The sequence below is a fragment of the Strongylocentrotus purpuratus genome, unplaced genomic scaffold (genome assembly GCF_000002235.5).
Source record: "Strongylocentrotus purpuratus isolate Spur 01 unplaced genomic scaffold, Spur_5.0 spur5_scaffold_15, whole genome shotgun sequence".
In the NCBI taxonomy this organism is placed as follows: Eukaryota; Metazoa; Echinodermata; class Echinoidea; order Camarodonta; family Strongylocentrotidae; genus Strongylocentrotus; species Strongylocentrotus purpuratus.
The window spans coordinates 6,836,857-6,863,100 of NW_022145600.1; the positions used below are offsets into that span (position 1 = coordinate 6,836,857).

At 38.5% G+C, this 26,244-nt stretch overlaps 1 protein-coding gene across 1 annotated transcript; it reads left to right on the forward strand.

Annotated features, from left to right (window-relative positions):
- The first annotated feature begins 10,658 nt into the window (after positions 1-10,658).
- On the forward strand, positions 10,659-24,883 carry LOC588379 (threonine synthase-like 2). The gene is made up of 8 exons (XM_030985458.1): positions 10,659-11,000; positions 12,172-12,366; positions 12,896-13,042; positions 13,954-14,175; positions 15,072-15,217; positions 17,616-17,741; positions 20,205-20,335; positions 22,501-24,883. Exons 1-8 carry the CDS (start codon positions 10,772-10,774, stop codon positions 22,772-22,774), a joined length of 1,470 nt encoding a protein of 489 aa, XP_030841318.1. The 5' UTR covers positions 10,659-10,771; the 3' UTR covers positions 22,775-24,883.
- The last annotated feature ends 1,361 nt before the right edge of the window (positions 24,884-26,244 follow it).

Consider the following 26,244-nt stretch of genomic DNA (forward strand, 5'->3'; position numbering starts at 1 on the left):
TTTTCCACGCATTTCTGAATCAAATGCAGGTTGATTTTAATCATCATTGCCCAAAATTTGTCTCAAGTATTTGTGTATATTATGCAGTTGTTATTGATTGCAAGTTACAATTGATATATGCATTTTCTCTGTAACTTGACTTTTATGCCGTAAATATGGATATGATCTATATACACTTTAACCAACATAGGCTATATTCTAAATAATCAATGTTTTGTAGTTTAAATTTATATGTACATGTATTTTTATGTTATGTATCAATTTTGTAAGCAGCTGATATACAAGAATGTACATGAATATGGATGAATAAAAACAGATTTGTAAATAATCAAGCATTTTCGTTGCAGCCTTGTTTCAGCCTTATTAAATAGGCCGTTTCGCCCTCCCCGCTCTCTCTCTCTCTTATATTATCTCTTGCTTTCTCTTCCTCTTATAATCTCTCTCTCCTGCCCCTCTCCCTCCTCTTCCATTTCATTGGTATCATAAGAACAGAGGGATATTGATTGGGGAAAAGTAAATATAACACAATTTATGTGTAACTCTGCCAACAGTCTTTTTATATACAGAATGATTCAAACCTGTCACAGTCGAGATCAATACATTAGCCCCCCCCCCCCCCAAAAAAAAGATCATTTGGTGCCCCCCCCCCCCCCGCCTCCCTGGGAAAAAAAATGTGTATTTTTACATTTTTAACGTTAATTTTACCTATTTTTTGGAGATGGGCGCTCAAGGGGGGGGGGTGCAATTTTTCAAATTTTTGAGGGCCCAAAAAAATTAATTAGTGCTCGCTAAAATTAATGGATTTTGACACGTTTTGTCCCCCAGGGTGGGGGTCGCCCCCCCCCCCCTGGATCCGCCACTGGCAGCCTATCATGGAAGAGCTGTAGGAAGATTACCGAATTGTGAATTTTATGTGAGGTAGTAATATATATATATATATATATATATATATATATGACTTATTTTGCCATGCCAAATCAGATAAATGAGCTAAACTTTCTCTGAACGAATTACATTCTACGAGTCCAACAAATTTATCCGAATCAAATTCACTGGCGGTTGGTTTTCTCGTTTTCTCTTCTGTGGTTTACAAAAAAAGGGTACGCAAAATTTGCCTCCAAAGATTTCGCAGAAAGGGAGAACTAAGTACATGCAACAATGTGGGAACTCCTTAAATGGGTAAAGGGGTATTCGGCACTTTGTGTACGCAAGCTTTCATATATTTTTCACAATTGTATTGACAAAGATAAAACAAGTCTCTCACATCTAAAAGAAAGCCACCCTTAAATCGGTGAATAATGAATTCAGGTATGATCAAATATAGTCTTGTGCATTATATCTCATTTGTAACTCTACTACAACTACCCACTGACGGATTTCTTCCCTTAATTGGGGATCGAGGAGGGGGAACAATTATTGATCCACAATTGTATTGATAAAGATAAAACAAGTCTCTCACATCTAAAAGAAAATCACCCTTTAATGAATAATGAATTCATGTATGATCAAATACTTGTGCATTATATCTCATTTATAATTCTACTACGATTACCCACTGACAGATTTTTTCCCTTAAAGATACTATGTCCCTTTTGCAGCCAATCTCAAATTTTGTAGAACTTTGCAGGAATTATGAATATGTCATGTATATCCTATCTGTGAAATTTAAACGTTAGCAGTGTCCTTATATTCAAATTATGCAAGAAAACCCGTTTACTTGCTAGACTACACTGTCAGACACTATTGTCAGTATTGAGTGACTGACTGGCTTTTTCATCTTCTTTGGTAATAACATACATAAAATGAGCTGTAAAGGATTTGTCTACTACAATAACCCACTTCTTGTAGGCTAATGGCCAAAATTAAACTGATTGAATGTTTGCGCAGCATAAAACGTACGACCATGCGGTACAATGGTCTGAAAATCAAGACTATTACTTATTGGCTCTATAGCTCCTAAGTCGATTTGACAACTAATAGTCGTTATTTTCCCACTTAAAGACATTTTCAAGCCCCATTCTTTTGAGGGGAGTTCTAAATTAGTATTATATTTCAAATACCATTGAAATTTAACCTTTTCAATTTGTTGGCCTGCAAAAGGGAATTGTACCTTTAAAGGCATCGTTTAACAATGCTAAATCTGAGATGCACGGCCCTACGTGTCAGGCACGTAGCCATGGAGGGGGGGGGGGTACGTGCCCCCCAATTTCTTTCTCCAAGATCGGTTGAAACTTTGTAGACCCCTCCCCAGGACGTCGATCAATTACATGGAATAACGAGCCCCCTCTTTTACTTCCTAGATCCGCGCCTGTAACTATACCTTACCACCCCCTACATGTATATCATTCCCGAAAGATAACAACAACCCTGGAAAATATCCAGCATAAGCCCCATAAGAAGGCGAGTGGAGGAAAGAGATGATGGGAAGGGGAGAGAGAGCAGACACAAATAAATACATAGAAAGAAGAAAAGAATGAAAGAGAGAGGGGGAAGACAGACAGAGAGAGGGGAGAAAGATACAGAATGAGAGACAGAGAGACAGACAGAAAGCAAGAGTGAGTGAGTGAGAGAGAGAGAGAGAGAGAGAGAGAGAGAGACAGACAGACAGAGAGACAGACATACAGAGACAGACAGAAATAGAGAGAGAGAGACAGAAAGAAAGAGTACGTTAGAAAGAGGGAGTTAGAGAGGGCGAGGGAGCAGGTGGTGGTTTTAAGGTGGGGATAAGCAAGCTCACCTATATAGGGAGAAGGGGAAGTTCTAGTTCCGGTTTTTCCTAGTATTTTGGACACATTTCGCTGAGCCATTGATCGATTGCAGGAAAAATCAGATATCATTTTCACTTTCCACCTTTCCACATAATCCCTCCTAGTCGCAAACACACCCCAGAGCATAATTCACAACAATAAATTACTGATACCTGGAAATCGTATATGTAAAAAACGGTGCATGTTAACTATAAGAATTATGTAGGCCTATATACATTGAACATTTGCATTTTCATTGAATAATTATGTCGGTACTTGAAAAAAAAATGCCTTGTCTACATCAAAATTTGTACGTTGAATCTTTTAAACATTGTTTCCACAACATTCATGGCACAGTTATAATAGGTCGTGCGTTCTACTACCATACTCCCCCCCCCCCCTCCCATCGAATGTAACTATATATCACTGTACAGGTTAACGAATCCGCGGTAGCCACTGTAGATTTGAACCACTAAACCCTTTTTAATCTACCCGTTAATCTTTTTAATCTCCCTACACATGGTGATCATGTTACGAGAAACAGAAGTATAAGTAACGTGAGTGAAAGTGATAATCATCATTGAATTAACTTTCACCGTCAATCACTTCAGCTGCCAACATTAACAGACAGGAGTGATCGAGCTCGAATATTATCTTTCATCTAGCGTCAATTCGTATTTTGTTACAGGCAAAGGTAAGGGATATAACATTAATAATGTTTTTATATCGTTGATCCAATGTAATTAAAAGCACCTGCACTATTCATGGAATGAAAAAAGCTATCTTATTTCAAAACAATGTTCATAATAATAATAATAATAATAATTGATTCTTATTAAGCGCTACTACAGACAAACTGATCAGAGCGCTATACAACAGAAAAGAGACATACAAATCATAACAATTAAACAAGGAACAGTAATTAAGATATTATGAACAAAAAGAAAATTTAGCTACTCAAAATGTACATTATGGATTCAAGATGGAAAGAGTTGGGTTTTAAGTTTCTTTTTGAAAGTGTCTTCTGTACTACATAGGCGGAGGTGTTGTGGTAGAGTGTTCCAGGTGGATGGTCCAGCATAAGAGAATGAGCGTTCGGCTGCCTTGGTGTTGGTGCGTGGGATCAGTAATAGTGTCTGATCGTTCCGTGAACGCAGATGGTATCTGGAAACTGGAGGAGTAGTAAGCATGATAGACAGATAGTGTGGAGCAGAATGCATTAGGCACTTGTACACTAAAAGTGCTAGTTTGAATTCAATTCGCTGTTTGATGGGAAGCCAGTGTAGTTGCTTCAACAGAGGAGCACTTGGCTCTCTTTTCTTTGCACCAAGCACCAGACGAGCCGCTCGATTTTGAATTTTTTGAAGTCTTTTTAAATCCCCGGCATTCACATTTGCCAGAAGGGAATTACCGTAATCAAGCTTGCTCAAACTAGAGAACGTACTGCATGACTACAAGCTTCACCTGTAAGGTACTTTCTCACATGACATATGTTTCTCATATGGAAATTGGCCACCTGGCACACTCTACGAACATGTTCCGACATTGACAAAGTCTGGTCAAAATACACATACACATTTAGCAGGTGTTTTAATGTTGCCCTTACCGAATGTATTTTGTAAATGTATTATCAATTGTGTAGGCACTGTATGCTAAATGATACTGTCTGAAGGGATGGTCACTAATTTGATTTAATTTGATTTAATTTAATTTGATTATTGGTTTAGTTTCATTTTTAAACTTACATTGACCCACTGACGGATTTTTTCCCTTGGGAAATAATAACATAATTGAGTAAATTACTCCGCTCAAACAATTTTCCGAATATACATGTTTATATTTATAAAAGTAGAAATGAGATTCACGTAGCCTATTGAGTGCATGCGTATAATTATATTAAATTTACACACGTTGTCATTTATGATTGGAAATACACTACTCTATTGTAATTTACACAGATTCTCCTTTTTTTCCGACTGCCCCAATATCAACCTTATCGAAATTAATTTCATCATACGATCTCTGCAATATAAGCTTTCGAAGTTGTAAACTTCTTATCTACGAAACCTGGTAAATCACAGTTTTATCCAACGTGTCTTTGTAATGTACTAGTATCAGAAGATAAGTGAATGGGGTAATTATTTTTTATTTACCTTTGAATGCTAAAAGAGGACAACCTGGGTCATGGATATCTGCCCGGCCGGACAAATTTGTTCATCCCTATAGATATATCGTTCTCCTTTGGGGATTTCATAATCATTGTTATTTTGTGATTTAGCGATGTATTAAATAACATAATTTTGTATAATAGGAGAAGTATGAGAAATTAGTGGCAGCGAATCAGTCGTCCGTTGTTCAATGAGATAAATCTTAAGACCGTCAACACTACTGGGCCAGAAGGGATTAGACCACACAGCGAGGTCACTGACAGGTGGCTATCTCATTAACTCAGCTCTCAACTAACATAAGAAAAAGAGGATCATGGGGGACCAACATGCACCGATTGGGGAAGTTTTCTATATAAAGGGAGCAAGTAGCTACAAGTAGGACAGTGGGGCTTTAAATCAAGTGACCTGTGATTGATTGCAAATGCAAATAAAATGGACAGTCGCGAGGTTCAGACCGTCGTCCGCTTTACAAAAGTGTGGTTTTGTTCTTCCTTCTTACTGTCTTCAGAGATAAACTTCTTTTTAAAATGCGTATATTGATTTGTGGGGCAGCGTTTTAACCAAGATAGTAATCAACTACGGGCTGAAAAATTCTCTAAAAATATAGTTCGTGTGTTTGGAGCCAGAATGACGTTAACTCTGTGTAAAGTGATACGAGTTAATGCCCTTCTGGTTCCGACAGACGGTTTGTAGAAAATAGATTTTTTTTTCTTTGCATTATTTTTAAAGGCGCCCCCCCCCCCCCCCCTCCAAGAAAAGCTCCTATTGTTCAAGCCTCAGTCCGAGTCGTCACTATATAAGGAAAAAACATGTACATGACTTTGTGTAAAACCAGGGATCTCCTGGTAAATCGAAGGGCCTTCATATTGTTGCTATGTCAGGAAAACCCGGGAAAACCTCTGGTATAGGTTTCGGGTCGTCACGAAAGAAGGCCTCACCAGGTGCGGCCGCGGAGCGAGTGCAGATCTCTATGGTCCAAGTTGAATTTTAATGGTTCATGCATGGCAGGACACGCGCGCATTCTTGACGCAGTGCCAATTTGTGAGCGATTGTCGGGGATTCCCCAAGTTCAATGCTATATATTGCTCTTGAATATTCAGTGTTTATGCAAAACAAAAATGTAGTATGATATAATTTTCATACCCTTTCATACAAAAAGAAGATAATTGTTCTAGGGTTAACCAATATCATTAACTGCTGATATAAAAATATTTTAATAAATAGTAGATGATTGGTACTATTACGAAGTTGTAGATACCAAATGAAAAAGGACATACAAATTGGGAAAAACTTAACCATGAAATAACCATAAAATTTGTAATTAAAAATCAGCTTGTTTTATATACAAAATTAGAATGTACGTGTGCGGCGGTTAGTATGCTGGGGGCTATTAACCGACCTGGCAGCGATCGTCTTTCGGTTAATTTTGCTCACTTTAAAGACAGTCCAGTCCATCTCATATTATTTTGTTATAGTTCTTTAGATTTAGATTATGTCTCACGTTGAAAATTCAAATTGTGTTCTTTTTGGGTGTTTAAAAAAAAAATATAAACATAACAAACATTAATTTCGCTCTTGTACTACTTCTGCTGCTGCTACTGCTACTGCTACTAATATTGATACCACCACAACGACTACTAATAATACTTCCACCACTCCACCAGTACTTCTACTACTACTACTACTACCAACTACCACCACCATCACCACCACTACTTTCTTCGAGTTAGCACAGTTACGAGAACATTGCTCACAATCATGACCATTATACTATATGCCTATAATATCCTCAATCCATTTCCATCGTTGTTCTTTCTAGGCACTGCATCTATATACCATGGGTTCCAGAGCGACACAATTCTTTATCGTATTGTGCCTCGTGCTGGCTGTCGTATCAGCTCGTTCGATCGTCAACCACGCTGAGAGTGCTTCTCGGTCAGACAGCAGAGATGACGACGGAAGATCGAATGAAGTTCTGAATCCAAGTCGACTTTGGCTGGACAAGGGCAAACGTGAGGTCGTTCCGGACGTGGCGATCACCGGCACAGCAAGGACCGTACCCGACTTCGATGTCGCCATCCAAAGTCATAGCGACCACGACGAGAATGAACACCCACCATTTCCCGACGGCAACGACGTCGATTCGAGTGATGAGAGCGACAGGAGCGATATTATCGCCAGTCACTCGGTGGAGAGCAGCGTCGAGAGCGACTCGGACAGTAGGCACAGTCGAGAGGTGAGCGATGAAAGCGATGACGACGATGATAGTCGACAGAAACGAGCCCACGATGACATTAGTCATTCTGGAACATCTGGAAGCGATAGCAACAGCAGACTACGGAGACAAGCCGGTGATCTTAGCGACGACGAGGACGATGATTCTGACAGCAGACATATAAGAAGCGCCAGCAATGATGGCGACAGTAGCGCTGACAGTAGGTACAGAAGAAATACAAACGATGTCAGTGACGATGACGACCACTCTACCAGCAGGCAGAGAAGAAACGATGGCGACGATAGTGTCGACAGCCATCAGAGAAGCGAGGTGGACGACAGCGGCGATGATTTCGAGGATAACGATTCAGACGAAGAAGGGCAAAGGGGTAATACAGGACCTCTCGAACCTCCTACTATAGGCGTTCAACCATAAACAAAATCATATTCATAAATTTAATGTATACATAAAATGTTTAGTATATATGGTATTCAGGTTTTCGTTGAGAAAGAAGTTCTTGTAAACGGTTCAAAGAAAAAGGGAGTTAAATGCAATGAATGTAACCACAAATTTGTTACCACAAAATTGAAAACCTCTCAAAATGTAACGGGAAAATAGGAAGAAAGAGGTAAAGGAGGGAAAATGTGTGGACCAGAGAATCCCATGAAATACAATCATATGTTTTTTTTTAAATTGGTTTTTATTGTTATATCTTTTTTTCCATTTTTAATATCATCATCATTACTTTATTTGATCCGGGTTCATATTCAGTTTTGTTAAAGATATTACCGCAGTTCTATAATACTAAATCGATTTTAAAGGAAGGCCTATTTCACAGATTATTACATATTTTTTCTGCACCATTAAAATTTCATGAGAAAAAATATAAATCTTGGCTTGATTCCCTTTCGCAATTTGGACTCTTTTGAGCTATTCATGTAAAGCTCAGCTAGCTAAAGACTCAGCTAGCTGCTGAATAAGCGGAGGGGGAGGGGGGAGGGGGGTCCTCTTACTCCCCGTAAGAGGACACTTTTTTTTTTCTTTGGTCCCCCAAAAAAATCGCTACGACTCAGCCAGCCGCTGAATAAGCGGGGGGGGGGGGGGGGGGGGGGGTAAGGGGGGGGTAAGAGGACTGGGGGGGGGTCCTCAAAAATACACACATAAAAAATACCAAAGGGGGGGTTCAACCCCCAACCCCCCCCCCCCCCCTGCGTACGCGCCTGCACTCAGGGCTCGTGCCCCACCCTAAAATAACATGTGTCCCCATCAGGCGCATACGCAGGGGGGGGGGGGTTGAACACCCCCCCTTCAGTATTTTTAATGCGTGTATTTTTTTAGCAAAACCCCTCCCCCCTTTTCGTTTTTTTTTGTTTTGATAAAAAATTAAAAAAATTATGCCAATGACTGACCTAAAAAAGTTGACCTTACCCCCCCCCCCCCCCCAACGGAGCAAAATGTCAAATTTCCAAATTCCGAGAACAAAAAAATAAATAAATAAAATGTGTCCCCTTATTCCCCCCCCCCCCCCGCTTATTCAGCGGCTAGCTGAGTCGTTGCGAATTTTTCGGGCCGATTTAAAAATGTTAAAACCCCCCCCCCCCCCCCCCCCCCCCCTTGAAAAAATCCTGCGTACGCGCCTAAAGATGTTACGATGATTTAATATAGAAACACTTCATTTTTTGGTTATGCATAAGAACAGGATCATTCAAGATAGGAGGGACATAATCAAATTTCCTCTGAAAAAATTAATACCAGCGTAAAACGCTTCATCATAACATTTTTTCAAACCCTGTGCCCCCCCCCCCCCTCCCAGAAACTAGAGATACTTGCATGTCGCTGCAACCCTATATTACCCTGCTTATTACCCACTGCTTCAGAAGCAAATCCTGGCTAAGCACTAAGCTGGTGTTTAGATATGTATAATACTATTTTACATTTTATATGAAATGTCATGGAGTGTACATTATCACTGTTATAACATATTTTATTTTAAGACGAGTATTATATCACTATTGATCATTATAATTAAATTCTTACTCTTTAAAAAATTAAAACGGGTAGTCAATATAAGGCCGTACGTTATTATTCTACCAAATTATATTTCAATAATTTATTTACAGTTGGTGCATTAATAGTACTTACAATTTATTGTTCTTATAACTTATTTCATATCATTGTTAATATATTTGTTTACTTTATTCATTATTTTGTTCATTCATTGTCGAATTATCGTTGTATAATGAAGAGTTCACCTTAAGGCATGCAAAAGCTTCGGGGGAAAGTGTCGTAAAACAGCTTATCACAATGAATCTATCATTTTAACCCTTACAAAATATTTTGAACTATAGGCGTATACTATAGACTTAAACGGTATGGTTGCCCCCCCCCCCCCCCCCCCCCCCTCTGTCCCCCATGCTTTTAAGTGAGCAATCTCCTACATCACCGCTTTTATTTGTTCAAATCCAGTGTTATTGGTAATTTTGTTGTCCCTATAGGCCTATACGTCGCAAAGTTCTAAAATGTCATGTTTGGTCTGGCAAAAGCTCTATTATAATAGTAGTCTCTAGCAGTAGTAGAGCCATTTACTTTATTGATACAATCATCAGTTATTAGGCCATTTAAAAAAATACACATGTTTAGCGTCCCCGCCCGCTTCCTTTTTGGGGGCCGCCTCCTATTTTTTTTTTTTTTGAATTTTTTTTTTTTTTGAAAGAAAAAAAAACATGAAAAACACTGCTAAAATGGCTCTATTTCTGATTTAAAAAAAAAAAAAAATTGTCGGCGGCCATCTTTAAAAAAAAATAGCCTCGACTGTCAGGGAAAATGTACCTAGCGGCCATTTTGAGCGGCCATTTTGAAAGAAAAAATAAAAAATAAAAAGGGCCTCCTCCTTCCTATATTCGAAAAAACAGAACGCTAAACATGTTTTGTTTTTTTATTTGGCCTTAGATGTGGTTTGTGACGTACAGGGCAGAAGCTTGGACTGGTCCATTGGATTTTGGTTTAGGTGTTTTAATCGAATACCATTTCATCACATAACTATATGTTATATTGATTAAACAATGTGTTATTGAAAATGAAATTGTATTGTTTTTTTTAAAATGTCATTCTTGAATTTAGTACTAGAATATTTCTCAAACAAACAAGAAAAAGACCCACTGCCCCAACGGACACACACACACACACAAAGAAGGGAGTCAGCTAGTGTGAATAATAGAGAGAGAGAGAGAGGGGGGGCAGAGACAGACAGAATAATCAGCTTGTTGCTTACGGTCGCTCATCAGTTAGAAAAAATAAGAAGAAGAGAGAGAGAGGGGGGAGGGAGGGGGGAGAGAGAGAGAGAGAGAGACAGAGAGACAGAGACAGAGAGAGAGAGACAGAGAGAGAGAGAGGGAAAAATCAGACTGGAGTCTGATTTTCAGACTAGCGCTCATTTCCAGGCCAGTGTTGTTGCCTGTTGGGTACGGTTCAATGATGTTCCTCCGATCCATATCCCTGGCCAATTGGGCTCTTCTTGGTAGTACGTTGTAACTTATATCTACGTCGAGTGTTATTTTCGTGCTATCATTACCTCGCATCAGGCATCGCAAAAAGTGGTTCAGGGTTTACTTCATGTCCAATAGTACTGCTGCAGCTTCAAGATGAAGTACGTTGGCACAAGATCAGACGAATTTGGCAAATTTTCGTTCGAAGAAGCGATATTCTCTCCGGGCTATTTACCAGACGGAGGGCTTCTCATACCCGAAGTTATCCCCGAGCTCTCGGCGAGCTCTCTGCAAGAATGGTCCTCACTCTCGTACGCCCAACTCTGCAAGAAGATATTCCCGCTGTTCGTCGGCGAAGATGAAGTCCCGACTTCTGATTTAAATGGTGAGATAAAATTGGAAATTAAATATAATATATACCTTTACCTTGAATCATTCAGTAGTTCAGGACCATGAATACTAGAAATATGACAAATGACAGTAGACTCTAGATCTATCATCTAGATCTAGACCCTCATAATATAGATCTAGAGTCTAGCTTGAATAATTAGGCCTACGAGTACGACTACGTACACTACAGACATAGGTCTACAGTTAGTTAGACTAAGACCCCGTTTACAGTGAGAAAATTGCGTCGCGCATTTGGTGCGTTTACAGTGAGAAAAAGCCAGGCCATACCGGCCAGGCCGCGGCCGAGACTACCTCCAGAGCAGGGCCAAATGTGCGGCCAGTTTGGCCTCGCATTTGGCCTTTTGCGCGTTTACAGTGCGAGGCCAGGCCTTTTGCTCACTGTAACAGGGGTCTAAGAGAGTTACGACAGAACAAATAACCATAGGCCTATTTAAAATTGTGTACAGTGTAGACTACCGCGGTATATGTTATTATTTACTTTAAACTTAAAGTCATTAATCATAACTAAAAATATGAAAGGACCCATTTTCGTACCCTGAGGGACTCCAGCAGTAATGGTATATGAATCAGACAAAACACCATAGATCTAGTAATGAACACATTGCTTCAATTAAATTAAATGCCAGAATATCCTGATATTTGGACGCCAAGGTACCTACTTTAATTTACTGTACTTTGATGACATAACATTCATAAACGTTTTTTTCTCTCTCTCTATCTCTCACTAGCATGGTTTACTTGCCCACAATCTGAAAGTTGTTATTTGGGCAAATGGTATCACCCCCCCCCCCCCCCCCCTTGAACCCCAAGGACAAAGTTTCGGAAGAGCTGAATTTAATTATAGCAAGTTCTTCTTCTTCTACTTTTTCTTCTGTTGAAGTTCAGGCCACCATGTTGCTGGTGTATCTTCGTACTTTGAAGTTTACCCCTTTCTTTTAAAGCCCCACTGCCCTACTTTTAGCTACTTGCTCCGTCTTTATAGAAAACTTCCCCAATCGGTGCCTGTTGGTCCTCCATGATCCTCTTTTTCTTATGTTAGTTGAGAGCTGGGTTAATGAGATAGCCACCTGTCAGTGACCTCGCTGTGTGGTCTAATCCCTTCTGGCCCAGTAGTATTGACGGTCTTTAATTCTTCTATGTTTTAGACATTGTTGATCAAGCTGTTGCCAAATTGAAGCATCCAAAAGTGAGCAAAGTGACAAGGTTGTCCAACGGCCTGAACGTTGCAGAGTTATTCCATACCAGGACCCTGGCCTTCAAGGACCTGTCTATGGTGACCCTGGGCCAGTTCATGAAGTACTTTCTTGCAAAAAGGAAGAAGAATATTATCCTTATTGTTGGTAAGTATTTCATCTCCTTGTTCACTCCACTTTTGATTTGCTTCTTAATCTTATGTGTCATTAAGTTTGGGAACAAACTATACAAAGGAATTTGACAATCACTAATATATATATATATAAATACAAGTAGATTGTGCAGTGTACATGTACATATACAGTATGCACTATTGGTTCTCTATAAGTTTTATGTGGAAAACTAAAAACTGGATTAAAGTAGTTTCTGTCATGTTGACACTCCTCAGTAAATATAAATTACTTCAAGAAATATTAAATATCACGTTGTGGAATTCTAAGTAAGGACTTGCCTCTGTATGGTACAAGAATGGAACTTGAGCTGTGGTACTGAACACAATAGAGATATCAATTTAGTGAGGATAGTTGCAAGATTAAAAAAGAATACATGTCATGTGTGATATGCAAAACATGGACATTCCTCAGTAGTAATTCATCCTAGCATCATGCTATGGGCTTGCATCCAAATACTTGCAAGATTCCAAAGTAATAAAACAGAACCTGTACATCTTAACAGGCACTTCGGGGGACACAGGAAGTGCAGCTATTGAAGCCATCAGAGATCATGACTACATCGATTTCATTGTACTGGTACCTCACTGTTCTCGGCTCCAGAAACTCTCCATGTTCACAGCCGTTGATAGGAATATCCACATCTTCCATGGTGAGTTCAATTTTGATTGATTGATTGGTTGGGTAGTTGGTTGGTTGAATGGTTGGGTGGTGGATTGGTTGGTTGGTTAGTTGGTTGAATGGTTGGGTGGTTGATTGGTTGGTTGGTTGGTTAGTTGGTTGGTTGAATGGCTGGGTGAATGTTTAAATGGTTGGTTGATTGGTTGGTTGGTTGATTGGTTGGTTGGTTGGTTGGTTGGTTGGTTGAATGGTTGGATGGTTGGTTGGTTGGTTGGTTGGTTGATTGGTTGGTTGGGTAAATGTTTGAATGGTAGTTTGATTGGTTGGTTGGTTGATTGGTTGGTTGATTGGTTGGTTGGTTGGTTGATTGGTTGGTTGATTGGTTGGCTGGGTGAATGTTTAAATGGTTGGTTGATTGGTTGGTTGGTTGATTGGTTGGTTGATTGGTTGGTTGGTTGGTTGATTGGTTGGTTGGTTGGTTGGTTGGTTGGTTGGTTGGGTGAATGTTTGAATGGTTGTTTGATTGGTTGGTTGATGTGTTGGTTGGTTGATTGATTGATTTGTTGGTTGATGTTTTGGTTGGTTGATTGATTGATTGATTGATTGGTTGGTTGGTTGGTTAGTTGGTTAATTGGGTGGGTGATTGGTTGATTGGTTAGTTTACTGGTTAGTTTGCCAGTTGGTTGGATGGTTGAATATTTGGTCAGTTGAATGATTGGTTTAAGATGGTTTAATGTTTTTTTTAAGTGTTGACTGGTTAATTGCACGGTTGGTTGGTTGGTACTTGGTAGGTAAGTAGGTAGAAAGGTTGGTTTGTTGGTTGAACGGTTGGTTGGTAAATTGATCCATTGATAACTTGATGGATTAGTTGTTTACTTGAAGATGCACCATAATCAAATTTATTTCTCTATCACTTCCTTTACCTTTGATTGTCTTTATAAGGACCCAACATGTCTTCTGATGATTGTGATGTTGTGATCAAGCCTGTCATGACCGATACTGCTTTTAAAGAGCGTCATGAGCTTGGTACTCTCAACTCCATCAACTGGGGCAGGGTGATGGGTCAGATTGTTAACTACTTCTTCACCTACTTCTCCATGTGTCCATCATGTGACAAGGTTGTCGAGATGGTCATTCCTACAGGTGCCTGTGGCAATATGACCGGTGAGTAGTATTAGGCCTAAAATAAAAACTTGTCGTTTTGCCCTTTGGGTGCCAAAACATGGGTCGGTTGGTGGGAAAAGTTTTGTTTTTTTTTTACTTTTTTTTTTGTCGCCCTCTTTGGGCCGATATTTTTCAGCGTCATCATTCCATTGATATCTTTTTCACCTCATAATTATCCATGGTTTGCACGAGTGAGAATTTTGGAATAATTTGATTTCATGCATTTATATCCTATTTTAAAACAAACAAAATAGATATTTTTTTTTATTCATTAATAAAAAAAATAAATAAAAAAAACTGTTAAAAAAAAAAGCTTTTTTAAAATGCCGACTGTAGATTTTCAGATTTTTGGGTCAGGCGCAAAGGGCAATGCAACAAGTTTTTATTTTAGGCCTTAGTAGGTGTGTCCACTCTGTAGCTTCATAAACTTAGTTTCCTGGAACATACTTCTCCTATCAACAGCTCTAGAAGACTAACTTTGAGTATTTTCCTGCTTTCAGCTCTGGGAGGGGTTGATGTCTGTCTTTGCTTTTTACCTCCTTGTATTTTCTGCCATGATACATAGGTGGAAATTTAGGGACATCAAGTAAATGTAATCCATCCTTGTCCATTTCTTCAATGCAACTATTACAACAGGGGGTCTTAGGTAGCTTTAGAGTATTCCTCAGACATGAAGGAATTTCACTTACTTCATTGATATGTTTGAAAGAGATTTGAAAGTGCTACATCAATGAAACTTAAAAAACATTAAATATTACAGTTGTAATGAATACATGTAGGACTAAAGTTATAATTTGATAACTATTAAGTATTGGAATTTCACGGATATACTTTTGAGTTTCTAACATGTTATGCAGTGATGAACAGTTTAATCCATTTAATTTCCTCAAATGCAGGTGCATGTATAGCAAAGAAGATGGGACTACCTATCAAGATTGTGTGTGCTGTCAACAGTAATGATATCGTCCACAGGACATTCGGTCACAATGACTACTCTACGAATGAAGTAAAGCCCACCATCTCCCCAGCTATGGACATCCAGGTAATCATACCCATATGTAACATATATAATTAAACCCACTTTCATCGGTGGCCCAAACTTTTCATGTGGCAACAGTTTCTTTGGGATTTATTTTTGTCAAATTTATCAGGTTAAAGCGTTATGCTGAACTGATGAACTGTCTGCCCTAGCGTACTGTTAATTGCATGGTATCATTGCATGGTAAACTTGCCAACAGTGCATAACCCCATACATAGTTTCCACTTTGCAGACTGAGGACTTGATGCAAGAACCCTAGCAGTCTCAAAAATGTACATTACACCCCCCATCCAATTAATATCTGTCATATTATATAGCTTTGATTATATTTTGTTATAAGATTAAGTGTAGTTGCGATTTCATGCCATTTATTTTTTCTCAACTGAAGCAGCTATGCTTGGGGCGTCAAATGCCAATGCTAAGACAATGCAAACAATGGGTACGTGCTAGTGCACCCAGGGTTGTCTGGATATGGGCTGCGTTCAAGCGACACTATTTCATCCTAGAAACACGGTTTTCAAAGTCGTTTAGTTTAAAACACGGTTGCGTTGCGTTCAAGCGAGTTTTCTTCAGCCATAAAAATAAACGTGTTTAAAAACGCAAACATGAAACGCTAAAAATCGCTTGAACGAACCAAGATCTCAATCATAATTCTATAACGTCATTATCATATATGGCATGCTTCCGGTTTGACTGACAGTTGACCATAAACACAGACAGAAAGCATCGGTATAGTTGACCTATACTTCCTGGGTCAAACTGCACAGTGTGATTAGCAGTGGATAGGCTTGAAATGAGCAAGACTCAGCGATGATGAAAAATCGCTCGAACGCTCTCTCGCAGCAACCATGTTTTTTAACAGCGTTTTGATTTGTGATTCTAGCTTTAAAAAAATTGCTTGAATGCACCCATGGTATGACACAAAAGTAAACTTGTTTGACTATAGCTGGTCAATATAACCATAAAATAATGACAGGGCATGAAATATGCTTGTATTACAATCCTCGCAATCTATACCACGTGACGAGCTCTGGACCAATCACGTCTTTGCATCTGACATGTAAGAGCTACATGTATATAATATCCAACATCATTGTCATTTAAACCCTTGTATGTTCTGTTCAACCTCTTCACACAGTAAGTGAGTAGCAGACAGTACAATGGACATTGCCAATTTGAATATTTGTTTAGCGATTACAACCTTGATTTGATTGCAACAGTCGATTCTTATCATGCCTTGGTTGCGCAATGTAGTTGTTTAAGATTTCGGAGGCCACCTGTGTCATGTAATAGTTCCAAAGGGCATCACTTATGTGACTATGCTAGAACACTAATTCTAGCAAAAAACAAATCTGGAATGAAACGTTGAATCAAGTCTTATATTGTGTGTGTGTATAAGACTGTAGACTGCACCCCATACTTAGGGATTGTACTTAAAGATGAAGTTGAGTACTGGGCCCTGTCTTACAAAGAGTTGAAATCAATCGCAACTTATTTGCGATTGATTTCAATCGCAACTATGTACATAAAAGATAGCAGACAGCAAACTTGCGATTGATTAGATGACTTGATATTGATTTGGATCAATCGCAACTCTTTGTAAGACGGGGCCCTGGTCATGCGATTGCATTGTGAAAGAAACATTGTGGAATCGATCAGAAAAGGTTGATCATCTAGCATATAAGTATTGGTGTGCACTGCAAGGTTCTGGAATCATCAAAACGATAAGAAATTTGGCCCAGTCTTGGTAAAGTTACAAGCACTGTACACAGAAAGATGTATATGGGACTACGCACATGTGCGTTTATCTCTCACATACCAATAGATAAACTAATTTACCAAATACATCAATTAGTAGGCGGTTTCCCGGCAAAAATGTTATCATCATGTTTTAGTCAAAACATATTCTTTCACATGGTTGGTAATAAGAGCTTCCATTTCATTTTTTGAAATTGGGGCGTTTCCAATACTGGTCTTTACCTTTAATCTTTGCCTGTCAGATACTGACAGTTGACAAAGTTGGAATAGGCTCAAGGCTTGATAGAATTTTGTTTACAAGTCAAATAGAATCGGTGTCTGCAGGCTAAGAAAAACCTGTGTTTATTGCACACATTGGTCATACCTCAACTCTTAAAGCCACACTGTACTACTTGTAGCTACTTGCTCCCTCTATATAGAAAACAATGCCTAATCGGTGACCATTGGTCCCCCATGATCCTCTTTTTCTGATTGAGAGCTGAGTTGATGAGATAACCACCTGTCCAGTGACCGTGCAGGGTTGTCTAATCCCTCCTATAAACTAGTATAGATAAGCTTTAAAATGAGCTCAGTTTCACTTAACATTACAGATCTGTTAAACTTACCATATTGATTCTTTTCTTTTACCCCCATTTTTTGTCAGATACCATACAATGTGGAGAGAGTGATGTGGCTGTTTTCTGGGGGAGACCGCGCCCACATCAAGGACGTCATGTCCAAATTTGAGAAGGATGGAAAAGCAACTATGGATTCCGTTCTTTGGAAAAAGGTTAATATTTTACACACAGATACGGCTTTTATAATATGGAGATGCTGTATACTAAGCCGAAGATAACTAAAAATAACACCCGTTAAAAAATATTTGTTGGAAAAGAAACCATCATCAGTATGTTAAATTAAAACCATATGATAATTAATCAGGTTTCTAATTTTATATATTCAAATTTTTAAAACTTTAATGACGCACAGACGATCATCAAATTTGCGAAAGTAAAGTGAAGTGACAATTTAAAATAGAAATCTATGATGAATATCAGTTTGATTCAAATAACATTTAGAAAATTTTAGCTCCTATAATATAGTACTTACTTACTACAGGTCATATATTTTGTTTGCCAAGAACAGTGTTTCCATTGAAACCTGTACGTAAAGAACCTTACTTAAAGGTAATATAAAGTTTTGCTATGGGGTCATGAATTTGGTTCAAATTAACATATTGGAAGCATATGTGATCCTACAATATTCAGTAACCGTTGTTGCTGTTGAAATCGAGTCTAAAGTGATGAAATTGTAAATAATAAGCTGTTCATGTTGTATAGCTCCCTCTCAAGGTCAAGATATCAATTTAGCTATAAAATAATGTTTCTTGACTAGAATCGACCGATTGGCTATTCCCATTTGGAAATTATATACCACAACTACATATTCTGAGATTTTCATGGTCGCAGCTACCGTTGTTTGGCCGTAGGCGCTATTTGAAATTTATCAAAATTTACCGGGAGCACCGGTAAATTTTTTAATTCAAATTTTCTTGAAAGCAGAGGTGTTTTAGGGGCTAAATTTTCTGGTGCTTATAATACATCCACAGGGGCATCCAAATATATACAAATTGTAAAGAATCACTATCCACCCAATTTTCAAAATTTACCAAAACTTTGTATTACCTTTAAAGGCTACCTTCCTATAAGGACCTGTGTGCGGATCGTGGTTTAATTTGAAATATTTGTCCCTTTTTGTTACATAACACTGGATAGACTATGACTAATATTATATTAAAATGAGATTGGAAAAAAAAACATTACCAAGACATTAAAGGTATTACAAAGTTTTGGTATGGGGTCATGAATTTGGTTCAAATTAACATATTGAAAGCATATACGTTCCTACAATATACATTGATCGTTGTCGCGGTTGAAATCGAGTCTTAAGTTATGAAATTATAAATAATAAACTCTTTATGTTGTATAGCTCCCTCTCAAGGTCAAGATATTAATTTAGCTATGAAACAATGTTTCTTGACTAAAATCGACCGATTAGCTATTCCCGTTTTTAAATTATATATCCCAACTACATATTCTGAGATTTTCATGGTCGCAGCTACCATTGTACGGCCATAGGCGCTATTTGAAATTTATCAAAATTTACCGGGAGCACCGGTAAATTTTTATATTCAATTTTTCTCGAAAACAGAAGTGTTTTAGGGGCTAATTTTTTTAGTGCTTATAAAACATCCACAGGGGCATCTAAATATATAAAAATTGTTAAGATTCACTATCCACCCAATTTTCAAAATTTCCCAAAACTTTGTATTACCTTTAAAAGAAAGAGATGCGATGAAATTGGCAACAATAGTCAAATTTGACTAATAGCCATTATAATACCAAACAAAGAAGAAGACCACTTTCCTTGTCTCCCTAGAGGGGTCCTTACACTCACATTTAACTGTGTCATGAGAATTCTTACCTATTATAACAGAGGTGGATACCTTGCTGTCCAGACTGTTAATCAGTCTGTGGGTCGATTCCCTTTAACGTCCTTTAGCAAGATATGTTGTTCATTGACTTTTTGTAATGTAAACTTGCCCCCCTGGGGAAAGTTTATGAGTGTGAGTGTGTGTATGTGTATATGGGTGCATGAGCGGGTGCCTGTTTTGTAGTTTCAAGATGATATTATATATTATATTGTTGCTTTTACTCTGTTAATTTTTCAGAAATAACATTAAAAACTTCTTTTTTTTAAAGATATTAATCTACCTTGTCCACTCTCCACCCAGGAGTAGTATATTGGTCCTGAGTAGGAAGAAATTCCTTGAATGTTGGAGTGCCTTAAAATGTTAGCTCGGCTAAAGCTGGGGTAATAATATGATTGCAGGGGGTTGTTTTATAAAGCTGTTCGTAAAGTTACGCATGATTTTACGAATGACTTATACATGAAAAGCCAAATGGGATGCTCAATCATTTTTAACTGAAGTTGAACTGTGCAGATGTAGATTAACATTCTTATTATAACAATCATTTTTAAAGCAAAGTATATTTTTTGCTTTAATTTAATTGAGGTTATTGGAAATATAGTCACACTTTGTTAGAAACTTTGGGGATCCTATCTGGCACTTCATATGCAAGTCGTTCGTAAAGTCATGCGTTTATGTTCTATTATGGGGACCCCCCAGGTCCCTTGGGGAGTACAGTGGCTAGTCTGGGTAAACAAGACATCTATTACTATTATTTCTCAGATACGAGAGACTGTGAGCTCCTACTCGGTGGATGATGACACGGTCAAAGAGACTATAAGAAGATGCTGGAAAGAAGAATCCTACGCACTTTGCCCTCACACAGCTATAGCTGTTGCTTACTACTACCACAAGTAAGTCTACTTGTCTTGTAAAAGATAACAATAATAATAATAATGATAACGGTTTCTTATATAGAAACCTTATATATATGTTTTAAAAGATAAAAATGATAATAATAGTATATAGAAACCTTTAATATACCGTATGTTGTAAATAATATTAATACCGTTTTCTTAAATGGGTACCGGTAGGAAGGAATTTCTTAAAATGCTATGAGCGTCGAAATCGGCAGCCTAGCATAGCCGGGTAATGTTGGAGCGCCTTGAGGACCTTGCATGGTCGATACGTGCGCTATATAAGAATCTAATATTATTATTATTATTATTACATAGAAACCTTACAAATATGTTATAAGAGATAAAATGATAATAATACAGATTTTTTAATAGAAACCTTATATATATATGTTGTAAAAGATAAAATGATGATAATACAGGTTTCTTACATACCGTAGAAACCTTATATTTACATATTGTTGTTGCACAAGATAACATGATAATAATAATAATGGTTTCTTACATAGAAACCTTAATCATGTGTATATATATTGTAAAAGATAGTAATGATAATAAAAATAATACCAGTTTCTTACATAGTGCTCCTCCATGAACTGACCAAAGCACTTACAGTATTATCGTTACAGTTCGTTTGTTCGTGCAAATAATATCAGGGAGTACATCATCTAGATAGGAAGATCTTTATTAAGCCAACAGATTGTCTCCTCATCGAGCTCACGAAGTCCGGAAGCGCCGTGGGGGGATTTGAAGATCGGACAATCATCAATGACATGATCCATAGTTTGGACCTCTCCACAGGCGCAGTTTGGTGATGATTCAGCTCCAATTTTATGTAGGAAATATTGTGTACGGCCAACTCCAGCTCTGATAAGGTTTAGGTTGACCCAGGCTTTTCTTAGGAGGTCGCTGCCACTTGGTTTTGCACAGGGCTTTGGGATGAACTCCTTCAGGTTGGTAGTGGATGAATTCCACTGGTCTGACCAGCGTTTTGCTATCCAAGTGGCTAAGGTGGAGGGGGGTTTCTCAGGCCGCAGCTCAGCAGCCTGTGTGCAAAGTATCTTCTAGGGAGACGCTGTCCTTCAAAGGCAGAGGGGGCAGGAACAAGGCATTTTTCTCTGTCATGCTTTTGGGCAAGCTTAGTGTACTTCACATCTCGTCTGAGCTGAGCTGGTGGTTTGCCAGATAATATTGGCAGGTTGCTGACAGGTGTTGCAGTGAGTGTTCCGCTGATTAGTCTCATAGCATCATTGAGGACAGCACCAACCTTGTGTACATGGGTGCTGTGGCTCCATGCAGGTGCAGCATACTCGGCAGTGGAGAAGGCAAGAGCTAGAGTCAGGTGCGTACACAGGGGGGGGGGGGGGGGGGGGGGGGGGGGGGGGGGGGGGGGGGGGGGGGGGGGGGGGGGGTGGGGGGTTTGGGGGATTAACCCCCCCTTTGGTAATTTTCTGTGTGTAAACCCCCCCCCCCCCCCCTAACCCCCCCCCCCCCCCCCCCCCCCCCCCCCCCCCCCCCCCCCCCCCCCCCCCCCCCCCCCCCCCCCCCCCCCCCCCCCCCTTTGGATTTTTTTTTTTTTTTATAAAAAAAAAAAAAATTAATCCCATGGCTGACCTAAAAAAAGGTGACCTTACCCCCCCAAGGGAGCAAAATGTCAAATTTTTAAATTTCTAGACCAAAAAAAAAAAAAAAGTGTCTTCTTACCCCTCCCCCCCCCCTCCCTTGAAAAAATCCTGCGTACGCGCCTGGCTAGAGTGGAGGTGCGAAGGGTATTACAGTGGAAACTAGTTATAACAAGATCCTTGGGAACATGGAAATAACCTTCTTATATCAGGAATCTTCTTATAATAGGTTTAAAAAAAAACTTGTTATAAGATATAATGAGGTTCCACTGTATTACCTCAGTCACTTCATTTTCCCATGAAGAAGATACTCTCTGCGACTGCGGAGAGACTCAGACGATGGACCACATCTTGCAGTGGGGCGGAAGGTTGCACAGATGAAGACCTGGCCCTCGTTAATGAAACGGCCACTGCAGCAATCGGGCGATGGAAGAACTTCATTTAATTTAATTTAATATAATTAAGGAACTGTACATAACTATCTTGATCTAAGAAGACACAAACGAACAAACTTAATTTCATTTTCCACCTCCCCTCCAGACTTGCTAACCCAGACCCCAGCTCTCCATCCATCAGCGTCTGCCTAGCAACCGCATCGCCCGCCAAGTTTCCCGAGGCGATGGAGGCTGCCGGCCTACCCGACGTCGCTTCAGAAGAGGTGGACAGGTGGCTGTCGTTGCCAGCTCGTTTTTCCAAGCTGCTGCAGGACGGGACGGAGGAGAAGGTTCTACGAGCCAGGATAGAGGGCATCACAGCGGCCAGGGAGGCGGGTCTGACGGGGGATCTCTATGAAAGTGGCCATCTGGTTCTCTAAGTGCCCCAGCCTGAAGACCAGGGTTGGTATTCAATTCAATGATTACCGGTATGTCAGAAATATGAGTATTGTACTCTAGATTTTAGTTCAGATAAAATACTTGGTCAACTTTGGTATCCAGGTTAGTCCTTTGGTTAAGCATTTTGCCCTAAGTTTATTTTTGATTAACCATGTGAATTTACAATGCTTATAGGTAATTTATTTACCTAAACGTCAGCTTGCTTAAGTAATATGCTCATATGTTATCTGAATATTAGTTCAGACATATTACTTAGCCAAGCAAAATGCTAAGTAAAATACTGACTTAAATCAGTGTACTGAATTGAATACGGCCCCTGGGCCTTCTTACAGTCTTATAGGCTCAGACTTTGTACAATCTTATTTCCATGGTGATTATCATTTAATACTTATATTTTTTAATATGTGCATTTACTGTCAATTTTTTTCAATTGTTTATTTTCACTATTTCAAATATTCTCTGAATATAGACATTTTAGAACATTTCTGTTTTTTGTTGATCATGTATATGTATACCGGCTTTTAATTGTGGGTGAAGGTAAATTACCATTTAGCAATAATGAGCAATAGTTGAATAAAAGTTCTTCATATTTGAAATTATGTAGATATTCCTTGAACTTGAATTTGAAATATTTTAGATATTCTTTGAAATTAATAGAAATTCATCTATACCTCTTTACAAAAATGTTCTCCACTTTAATACTTTCCATGGAGAGTCTTTGTTATATGTTATTATTATATAAATGAAAGCCAATTATGGAAACTGAGATGGGTGTGTAACTTTATTTTTGTATGTGTGAATAGGCATATGCTCAAAATATATTGTGCCGCCATATATCAAAAGTATCATTATATAACTTTATAATAGATAATTTGTATACCATGTATACCATCACAAAAAAGTGTGTGCCCTTACTGCTATCGCTGTGTGATGTCATTGTAATTTTATTGATCGTCTGTACTTAAGATTATGACAATCTTAATTTGATTGATTTTTGTTACTTTTCTCATGAAAAGTGAATGAATTATTTTGAAAGAATAATAGTCCTGTTTATTTGGATATCTATCAACGAAGAGGTGTTGTGGTCTAGTGGATAACTGGATATGTCACTTGACTGTGAATCACGTGGTTTGTGGTTCAAGTCCTAGCTACATATTTGTAGACAAACCTCCATTGTGAATTTGGGCCATTGTGTTTGTGCCAAAATTCAACTGTGTGTTTACAGCACCAAGTGTCAACCTACCATCAGTCAAGTTTTCTGTCGAAATTTAAAGGGCATTTCATTTGTGTTGAAGCCGAAAAATAAGAAAAAACAAAGTGGCGAAAGTTTGAAAGGAATCAGACAAATTAAGAGAAAAACAAAAACAGATTAATAAATCTACGCAAATCTCAAACTGGCAATTTGGTCAGTGGATTCAGATGTATTCATGGTCCTTAGTTTCTTTTTCTCTTTTTGTTTTCCTGCATGGCTTCTTCCCTTTGCAGGGGCAATACTTGAAATATATTTTCGGTAGTATATTTACTAGTATATGTCCTCCAAAAAGAAAAGATTCTCCTGAGTAAAATATATTGACACTTTGATTTTCTGCTTTATTTGCGAGCAACTTGAAGATTTGTTTATTCATGTCAGATATGGTAAAACATAAAAAACTTGCAGCCGATCTAGATCATGATATACGAACCAAGAATTTCAATAGCAAAGCTAGTTATAGTCTCGTCTAGGTCCAATCTCTTCTTGGGCCCCTTATCATTACTTATCGCGACATTATATCATTATTGAGGTTATGGTGTCGTCACATTTTCAATGGAAGAACATGGTGATGGCAATGTGATTTATAATTTTCAAATTCCTAATATTCTTGCCGATTCAATACAAATTTCTAAAATCTTGAAGTACACATGCAGTACTTTTGTGTTTCATGATATTTTCAAAATGAAATTTTCACAAATAGCAGTTTGGTTCACTGAAATGCTACATACCTCATAGAAGTTGTATATGATTATGAAGAGATGATTTTAACAATAAAGTATTATATTATTCCACAGTGGTCAGTTTCTTAAATAAAATTGATTTTATTTTGTATCAGAAATGACTATTGTTTCGAAGTCTGTATTAAAGTCACCATTTTGAATTTTCAACAGTAAGATTAAATATAGTGAAGCGATAACTGCAAGCCTTACTCTCAAGAAAGGCTTTCCACCAGTGAATGAAAGGGCATGAGGCAAGGGGGGGGGGGGGGGTCCTTACAATTTCTTTATTAATCAGATTGTTTGTTTACTGCATATGCTTACAGACTGTATAATCTAGTTTATCCAAAACATCGTCGCTGTGTTATACTTACGAAAGTGGAGGGGAGAAAGAGAGAGAGAGAGAGAGAGAGAGAAAGAGATACTGTACTAGCTTTTCAGTTTCAAGTTCAAGTTTCAAGTTTATTTTATTTCACTTTATCAAAAATAACGTAATTGAACATAATGAACAGTGGTAATTATTATAACTAAACATACAAAATAGAAAACATAATGTACATAATAATAGTTATAACAGAGAATACAATCATATAAATCAATCAATAAAGTGGGGGATGTACTAAAAAGCAAAGCTTGTATTATGTAGGTCCCGGTTCATGGGTTTGTGTATAAATAAGGGTATTTGAATTCAAGTCAAATATAAAGAGAAACTCGTCCACTTGCGTGTATAGTTTTTTGCATCAGTTATAAATCATATTTGTGTACGTCCACCTGAAGAGCTTTTGTAGACACTTGCCCCCCCCCCCCCCCAATCGCATACGATAGGATTGAGAGAGAGAGAGGGAGAGAGAGAGAGGGAGAGAGGGAGAGCAGGGGTGAGAGAGAGAGAGAGAGAGAGAGTGAGGAAAACAGACATTCATAGAAAGAGACAGAGAGAAGGAAAATAAAATGGGAAAAGGGTAAGCGAAAAAATATATATATACTGTCCCAGGAAATTCCGTAGCTGATATTTCACCAAACAATACTTGACCAGTGTCCGCCCCCCCCCCCCCCAACCCACCACTACAGGCCCTAAGATACCCCAAAGGAATATCATACACAGTCGACACAGAACTAGTTGTTTGGAAATCCTACAATTTAAGATTGAAGCAATCGATGTATATTGCACTATCTTTAGACGATTTGCTCGTGGCAGATGGTGAAACTAATCTCGGTAACATGGGTAATCAAATATAATCGTGAATTCATCATCCCACTTTGTTCCATGACTTTTCTAGGTTATGGCGAAGACAAGTCTCGTTCAAGACTCGAAGACCCGTTTCTCCACATCTTTCTTATATTGTCGAATCATTACAGTTTTAGAATATATAGCTACTGAATGACCGTATCTCGTTGTCAATTTTCATATGAAGTTGGTCGTAAGTGTTTGAATTGGCCATTTATCTAACCTAAAATAATTAAATATTTGAATGGAAACCTACGA